The following is a 9,389-nucleotide window of genomic DNA, read 5'->3' on the forward strand; positions in this document are numbered from 1 at the left end:
GTTCATATACTAAAGAAATCATTATTTTTGAAGGCTGTTGTATTTTTAAACAATGTTTCTATTAAATGAAGAAACTCACAGAAACTGCATAAAAAAGTATGAAAGCATACTGCCCAATGTAGTGTTTTACACTGAGCCATGAACGTCACAATACTTGGGTTTTAGCTGAAAAGCAGAATAAATTCCAAAAATCAGATGTACTTTAAGAAGTCCCACTGATGACTGGAAAACAAAAAAAAAAATAAAATCAGTGTTGAGCACCAAGAGGGAGGAGTTTACCAGGCAATCTAAACCTTAATTACATAATAGAAAGCTGTGAAACCATCAGGTATGCAAATTTTACTGGTGAAAAGAGTATGATAAATGACTATGCAGTCAAGGTTTCATAACAATTTATCACTGACGTGGTGCCTGCTTAGGCAGAGGGTTGAACTTGAGAAGAGGACATGAATGCAGTGAATATTTACCTAGGATACAGGGAAAACAGAAGAGCTGATCCTCCATTAAAGCAGCTCAGGCTCCTGGATGGCACATGAAAGGAGCAACCATCAGAAACAATGACGGATCCAAGACAAATTGAAGTTTCCTATACGTGAAAACTCAGTGGCGTTTTCCTGCTTAATCTGGAAAAAGTACCTTACTCATAGCAAAAAAACCCTTTACAATTGACAGAATGCAGCTTGTGCTGGGAGTCCATTTACGTATTATTTTCTTCCCTTAAATTTATTCTTCAAAGGAGTAAGTCTTAGATATTGTCAGAACAGTTTAAACACTATGAAGTTTTCTTCAGTGCTGGAACTAAGTAACTTAATATCACAGGAGGGAGGCACTGCCTGAACTTTAGTTTCTTCATGCTCAATCCTTCCTGTCCCCCGCTGCTGGTGCCACACCATATGTTTGGGCAATAGTGCATATTCGGAATTATATGAAGCACAGTTAATGGAATTATTGACACAGCAAATCAATAAACAGCAGTTGATCTGTAGCACTGTGTCTATTTGGAAAATGATCTAAAAATAAACACATTCTTTTGGTAAAAGATTCTGTTCCTTTAAATATCATCTAAGAGGAAAAAGGAAAATATAGGGCAGTTGAGACATTTAGGAGTAAGAACAAGTCTGCTTCTACCTTACTCCCACAAGAGAATTAAGTTTGTCAAAAAACACTCAGCATATGACACAAAAACATTTTCAACTGGAAGTAATACCTAAAGAGAATCAAAGATTAAATGTGTATTAAAATTTATTCTTCTACCTGTAAAATACATACCAGTACAATGTTACATTTTACTGTGTGACAGTGATATGGTGAAGGACAGTGCCACTAGCATGTTTTCCAGATAATGTATTTAGAGTCTTATTTAAAGAATGTGAACCATACAAGAACACTGGAACAAGCATTACCTCTGTCTCTGTGTACAAATAGTATCAAATGCTGTACATAAACAAAGATACATGATACTGACTTGTAAGTATGTAGACTATACTGACTGCTAAGTTATGTAGACTAGAAATCATGCAGGAAATAGAGACTGCAGATATGTTAAGACCTTAAGGATGCATTTTGTCCTAAGGGATGTGACCAAAAATTTCCCCTCCCCCAGTAAAACAAGAAAAATACATCTCTATTTATTCAGATCCACCATAAGCCCCTAACAAATGTCAAAACTTTGGAAGAATTAATTTCAACTCTGCATTAACTACACAGATTTTCTATTAACTCAAAAAAATAAAAATGCAAAGTTTTTCTCTCTATCTGTAAAATTTCCATGTAAGGTAGTTCTACATGCTGGATACCTAGTGCTTTTCTTTCTAAAAAAAACCTTGCAGGATATATAAGACAGCAATAAAATATAATAGCTCCCTGGTTAGCAGACGTAGTATTCTTTGGAGAACTGACTTCATAATTTGCAGTACATAGTGCGTGATATGCTCATATACCATACTGGGAAGCAAGACAAAAGTTACAAAAATCCAGAAAAAGAAACCCAACAAAACCCATGCTTCCAAAATGACAACAGGCTTTAAGTTATCTTTAATATCTATGTTGCTTTGTTTACTGGTATATTTGCTAATGAAATGGTATGTATGCAAACTGAATGTTTAGGTCTCTCAAGCTCCAGACAGTAAACAAGACAGAGAGGAAAAAAAATGTTCTGCAATGCACTCTAGAAATACAAAAAAATAATCAAAATTTTAAAAATTTTAAAATTCAGTTGCTTCAGTTGCTTACAAGAGCTCCAGCACTACCAATAAAGTATACCAATATTTTCAGTTTTTCACATATCTGCCTGTATGACACATGGAGCAGAAATAAAAAAAAAAAGTGCCAAAAGAAGCCATGAACAGTTTACAGCTTCTAAAAATATATGCCTACACTTTGTATCATTCATTCAGCTAGCCTCAAATTCCAGCTTTGGTTCCTCTGTGTGTGCTCTGCTTTATTAAGTAGGTTGAAGCAAATCGGCCCCATGCCACAAATGTCTGTGGCCAATACCCTGGCAGCACTTTTAGGAAGGAGTTTGGATCTATCTGCCAATTCTTATAGCTATGTTCTTTGATTGGTTAAGTTTATTTGTACTAGTGTGAGCACAACTCTAAGTGTTGCTTTTCCTTTCTGGGATTCATAGAGTACAGAAAATCCTCCAAATCCTCTCCACTCTCCCACCCCAAAAACCCCTGTAAGCAATCCTACTAATTTGAAGTAAATTAAGTCATTTAGTTTAGATTTAGTTTCAAAGTTTCAACTTAGAAGTTATGCAAAACACATGCAGGAAAAATTCTTCCTGAAAGAAACTGGTTATTAAAATCAACTTATATTCTTAGCAACTATAGGCAAGTTCTGCTTGACAAACTCATACAGTTCGTCCCTATCCAGGGTTTCATCTGTTAGACCTGTATAACACTGTACAGTTTTCAATCAGTGGTTTGTCTATCTGAATTTAGTTCTAAGAACTAATTCTCTTTTCAGCTTCTTTAGAACATATTTAAGAAGAATCAAAGTATCATCTTATATGTTCCTGAAATTATAGAATAATAGAATGGTTTGGGTTGGAAGGGACCTTAAAGATCATCTAGTTCTAACCCCTTTGACATGGGCAGGGACACCTTCCATGAGACCAGGTTACTCAGAACCCCATCCAGCCTGCTCTTGAAAATTATGTTTGCAGAAATTCTTCCTTCACTCTGAAGATGTAACAAACCCTCCCTGCATTTTGACAGCTCAAGTCATTCCAAGAAATGCATACCTCTCAAATATAACATTTTATCAAGTTATACTTTCATTCTGTCTTATCACATACTGAAAAGATTTTACACACTGGTAGGGTTTTATACATCTGTGTGAAGAACTGTCATTTTAATTACCAGCAATTTAAAAACATTAACAAAACAACTGTCTGATGTTCTGGTATGAATCAATTTGTTCTGTTAGAGCAGCCCAGAGAGCGGATTATTGTTTTAGAAACAAGATGTTGGGTAATGAGGCACTCAGGGTGCAGGACTCTAACATAAGCTTTCTGGGCTGGCACTGTCTAAACCTACAGGTCTTCGGAAAAAAAAAAAAAACAACAACCAAACAAAAAACAAACAAGTATTCTACAACCAGTAAAACACTGGTAACAATCCACCGGGTGGGACAAATAAGGGACATGTGAAACTTGCTCTATTGTTTAAGTTTTTTTTTCTTAGGGAAAGGCATTAGACATAGAACTCTGTTTTTATCTCATCAATATGGATCTTGCTTTCATCACTGGAACAGGAAGATCCATGATGTTTCTTTCCCATCTGTTCTTTACAAGAGTGAAGTATGAGTCTCTTTTACACAAACTGATTCACTGACTATATCTGCATGCGCTGAAATGAGTGTAAAGTGTCACATTAGCAGTTTAACTAGCTTATTAGCCATCTTCTAACTCACTGCACAGTAAATTTCATCCACATGGAATTGGTGTTGCATAACTTCTGCTATAAATTCACACCCCAGCTGACATTTCAGCTATTTTCTTATGTAAATGAATGAAGAGAATCTTTCTTTGGTGTAATTAAACTACATTTAAGTAGTTATTTGAATTAATTCAGAAATGTGTTTAGAGTAAAATCAGAGAAAACACTGGAATATGTTTTCACCATGTAATTATTTTTTGCCTTTGTTTTTGAATACCCAGCCTTGCCCCTTGAAGTCTTACTGAAAAAGGCTGAGAAATTCGACTGACTTCAAATGGACTTTTAACTACCACCCTTGGTTCTTGAGAACCAGTCCTTCTTTACTCATGTCAGATATGCAAGAATGGTGGTCAGATCTCAATTCACATCTGGTTCTTCCCCAAATTTCTTCCAACTTTTCAGATTGGTATCCTACAACGGGGGATGATCAACCAGGACAGAGAAGCAATGGACGTAGTAACAGTTCCATGTTCAACAGCAGCTTGCACAAATCTGCTTTACCTTCTAATGGACATAATTGATCACTGCATCTCACTAACTTTTTAAAAGTTAACTATATAAAAGGGAGCAAAACCTAGCTGCTATGCAATATTGCTCATTCTCATGCCTCTGAACTGCTTTGTTCCAGAATTGGAAGGAACACATGCAGTTCTCAGCACACTACACAGTTAATGAAACTAATCAGCTATTTTGAAATAGTTAGTTGCTGGGATCTTAAGCAAATTTTCTAAAATAAATATTTATAAAGCTTACCTCTTTATCTCAAGGAAAACATTACCCTAATTCTCTTAGAATTAACCACTCCCCAAATAGATTGTTGAAAATAAACTTCACTGTAAACTGTAATATACCAGTAGAGAATTAAACAACAGTTTTCAAGTAATTTACACTTTCAGACCATCCAAAAGTAACTTGCAACTATGCAAATATGGCATTAGCTTTTTAACTTGTCTACATGAGGCAGTGACTGGGCAGCGTTGCAGTATACATGATCAGACATGTACCTTTGGCTGTGCAACCCAAGGATACACACATCATGTGAAGAAGAGGTCTATGTTTTGGTCATGTATGGGACTGTTACCCAGTTACCTGGTAGAGGAAAAAGCCTGTGGAATTTTCAGGAAAGAGTGGTAGGCTCTTCCTGAGTAGGGACCAGGCTGCCAGAACAATTAAAAAACAGTCTGTTTGTTGCTTAGATGTGGAAACTCCTCTGGGAAGAAACAACAGGAGTGTTGTTCTAGATTTAAAGATGAGCTTTTAAAACAAGGCTATTAGGCTTTTTATTGTTGACTTGATTTCAGTTATACTAGGTTTTATTTTTTCAGTTTCTAATGACTTGTCTATCTAATACTAAAAACTTAAAATGACCATTTCCACAATTGAAAATTTGCATAGTAAAATAGAGAGCACTTCTGCTGAACACAAGTTTTATGTTGTTTTTCCCCCTTCTGGTTTTGAAGATGCTCCTGCTGTGTCACATCAATTTTTGATTTGACTACAGGTCTTTCATAATAATTGCCTCTATGCTGTACTTCATTTTAAGCACTTGAAATAACAAAAAGGCAGACTGAAGCTGGAGATACGTTTGACTGGTGGGAAGTAACACTACAGTTAGTCACTTGCATGGTAGTTAAAGTGAAATACAGCATATTCTTGTTTTTATCTTAGTAGAGTTCAGACAAACCTAAATGAAAGTGCACTTATAGATCTCACATTTATTAGCAAGGTCTCTGGGCCAGCAAGTATTCCAGAACTTCAATATCTATTAATAAACCAGTGGCAGAGTGGGACTGCTATCTGCTGACAAGACAGCCTTGATAATACAACAGCAAAGCTATGATTATAAAAGCATTTGAGATTCCAGTGTAGATCTCTTTAACACTCCATTTTGAAATATTTGAAGTTTGCCAAGCATAAATATGATAATTTTGAGATATTACAGCCACTTAAAATCCTCAAAAACTTCCGAGCCTAAAGTGAGAGCACAGAAAATCCTCAGTAAGGATGTGTGCTTTGTTTTGACTACGAAGTTGACTACTTGTGCTGAAACTGCATCATGAGTAAGAGGTCAACACCCACAGCTCAGAAAAGCAGGGTCTAAGTATGATCTCCCATCTATCTGTTTTCTTTTAAAGTAGGTCTTATTTCTTGCACTGTGCAATGACAGTTAGACTGTGTTCAGCACCAGGGTATCCCTATTACCTGTAAGAACTTCTGGGAGGACAGGTACACTCAAAATGCTATGCCAGCTGTGACCAGATTTTCTCATGGAGACAACACTTGATCAGAGTTCTCTTGTTTACATCACATGAGTTTTGTTATCTCTACAAAGATACTGTGTCGATAATAATGCAACAACTGCATTAAAAAAAATTCTACTTAGGCATTGTCTCTAGATACATTTTTGTGCTGATGGTCCTGTTTCTGCAAGTGCCAGGCACACAGTCAAGCTCTGAGCACTAAACCTTAGAATGCTAAACTCTAGTTACACCAATTACACACTCTGCAGCTCCACATTTCCTATATGTAAAACAGCAATACAAGCCTTGCTAACAACCTCCCCAAGGGTGTTGTGAGGATTAAAGATTCGTATGCCACTTTATTCATTCAACAAGCTATGTCTAACACAGCACATGTGGTACTCACTTCTATGAGCCTTCAGTGGGCACCTTTTTACGATGGATAATCCACTTGAACTTTCTTCACTGGGTGAGAAACGTGATTTGACCCTTGGCTATTATTAAGTGTTGCAAAACCAACAAAAATACCTTCACTTCAGAATAGTTACATGCATAAAGAAAGGCAGAACAACTAGACTTACAGAAACAAAAAAACTTATGATTGCCAAATTCATAGAAAGAGATTAAGGTAATCTTTTGAAAGACACTGTCTGCTGAAAATTTCTAGTGCCCAGTGCCTGCTATTTGGTGAAAGCCAAAGTTGGCATAATACTACCTGAATACAGCAGAAAGTGCCCTGGTGCTCCATGCAAACATTGTAGATTTTAAGGTCCCTAAACTATCCCCCCAGGAGACTCAAACCCAGTAGAATAATTATGAACAAACCAGTATCTAGCAAACTACTCTAAAAACCTGAGATGCAGGTCGTCATACCTATAGAAGCTACTACATGAAACTCCACTTCTACACAAACTTTTTAAGGAAAATATGGTAATTATTACTGAAAGAGAAAGATGGTAATCTACAGATATAAGCACAGAGACAGTTTCAGCAGTCTTGGATGCCTGTTAGGTCCACAAGCTTGTCATGGATCTACATGAAGCAACTTCATTCCTGTAGAGAGTTTAGCAGGGAACAGAGAAAAAAACCCAGCAGCAATATTCTTTTGTAATTCTGAGTGTCAAACAACACTGTAGTAGATAGAGACTACTGAGCCCTTTATTAAAGCACACAAGCCACCCTAGATCATACCCATCCTACTTTCACAGGAACCTCAGAGACATGAAAGGTACACATGAAATAATTTCACTATGTGATTTCCACTGAAGAAAAACTTCCAACTTTGTCACACAATAATTGAATGTCACTTCCTGGGTAACAGGCACAGGCCACAAATGAAATTTACATATCCATGAATACAACATCACTAACCTAAGTTAAGAAAAAAAATCTGCTTATCCTTAAAGTTCACAGAGCTGTAAATTCAAAAAATCATTAAGAGTGATATGACCATTATATATACAATAGCTCAGCTGGGTGGCAGAGGGTGAAAGCAGAGGCATAGAGAAATAGAGATCTGAAAGAAACATAAGAATTAACAGTTCCCTCTTGACAACTATGCTTCCCACCTATACTAAAGTGGCCGGCAAAACGGGCGGCGAAACTTTGAAGTCCTGAATAAATCTATCCCGTATAAATAAAACTCTACAGTAAGGCATCCAGCAGCAGGGCCGGCTGAAGTAAGCTGGCAACTCCGCTCCCAGCCGGTCCGCCTTTGTTCGCTGGTGCCAGCCGCTGCAGCATCCACGAGAGCACAGAACCTCTGGTCAGGTACACTGGGGGGCTCCCGGCATCCCGGCGCACCCAGGAAGCCTCCGCGGCCCCTTCCGCACCGGAGGGACGGCTCCGGGGGGAGAACACCGGGGGCGCTCGGGGTTTGCGCGGCGGGGGCCAGGCCGGCCGTGCCCGGGGAGCGAGGGGGACGACGGGACCCTCACTCACCTCTTCCACCTCGATCTCTTTGTAGTCGATTTCTTCGAAGTTGAGGACCGGGGGGGTTTCAATCATTTCAACGGAGGCGGCAGCAGACATGCCTCCTCTTTCACCGCAGGGAGAAGGGGCCGGGGCTAGGCGAGGGTCCGGCACCAGGCAGCCGAGGGCCGGAGCCGGGGCTACGCGGGGCTCGGCGGCGGTTCCCGGCGCAGGTCGGGGCGGGCCTGGCCCAGGCGTCGCCGGGGCCACATCCGCGGCGGCCTCGGGCCTCAGAGGCGGCGGGCACAGGCCCCGGAGCCGCCGCTGCGCATCCCGCGCCCTTCCGCACCCCCGCGGGGCGCCGCCGACTCCCCTAGGCCGCGGCCTCTGCGCAGCTCGGGACCGCCTCGGCCGCGCGTCCCCGGGCGAGAGAAGGCGGCGGCCCCGGGGCCGCAGCCGGGCTCCTCCGCCAGCCCCGGCGGCGGCAGCGGGAGAGGGGAGCGCGGCGGGGGTGGGGGAGCCGCTCAGAGCCGCGCCGCGGCCGCCGCCGCTGACATCAGAGCCGCTTCCTGCTGCCCTGGCCGAGAAGGGAGGGACGGAGTAAGGGAGGAAGGGAGGATGGGAGCGCCAGGCGGGGGCGGGCAGGGAAGCGCCGGCAGCAGCGACCTCTCGGGCGGCCGCGGCGGGGCCACGGCCTGGCGGCGGCACCGCCCCCGCCCCGCCCCGCCCCGTCCCGTCCGGTCCCGTCCCGCAGCCGCCAGGGGGAGCAGCTGCGGCCCCGCGCCGGTCCCGCTTCCTGTTCCTGCCGCCAGCCGGGAGCCGCCAGCCGGGGGCCGAGCGGAGCGGAGCCGAGTGGGGCGGCTCAGCTGGGGCTGGAGCGCAGGTCCGGCGGGGCTCCCCGGCTGCCGGGCGCGGCCTTATCCTCATCGCGGTGCTGCGTGTTACCGCCATGAGAGTGCGGGGGCGCAGGCCTTTTCCCTACATAAATAAAGAAATAGATACATGTATCTGTACATGCCTTTGCCCTGTATACATATATTTTTCCAGGGCCTTGGGAGGAGGGCAGCCCTTGTGGTCTACAGCGGTGCTTTCTCAGAGGAAAACCTGTTTGTAGGAGGATGGCTGTGGAGTGGAGGGTAACGGAGTACTTAATGTAAAACACACGGTAATCAAGGGAAAGGAGTAGGGAACGAACATACACCTTTGCCTCTCCTTCTCCAAAGGAGTCTTGACCCACTTTGCCAGGGCTGGCTTCTGCTTTTGGCTGGCACACCCACCCCATTAGTGTTTTGGT

At 42.1% G+C, this 9,389-nt stretch overlaps 1 protein-coding gene across 6 annotated transcripts in view; it reads right to left on the minus strand.

The window, feature by feature from the left end:
- Window positions 1-8,426, minus strand: part of MAP3K7 (mitogen-activated protein kinase kinase kinase 7) — a 47,660-nt gene extending 39,234 nt beyond the window's left edge. For all 6 annotated transcript variants that reach the window (XM_062489884.1, XM_062489882.1, XM_062489881.1 and 3 more), the window contains exon 1: window positions 8,126-8,426. In XM_062489884.1, coding sequence (XP_062345868.1) covers window positions 8,126-8,215 — 90 coding nt within the window. In that variant the 5' untranslated portion in view covers window positions 8,216-8,426. The remainder of the gene's footprint in view (window positions 1-8,125) is intronic.
- Between the last annotated feature and the right edge of the window lie 963 nt (window positions 8,427-9,389).

Source organism: Cinclus cinclus, chromosome 3 (genome assembly GCF_963662255.1).
Source record: "Cinclus cinclus chromosome 3, bCinCin1.1, whole genome shotgun sequence".
Lineage (NCBI taxonomy): Eukaryota > Metazoa > Chordata > Aves > Passeriformes > Cinclidae > Cinclus > Cinclus cinclus.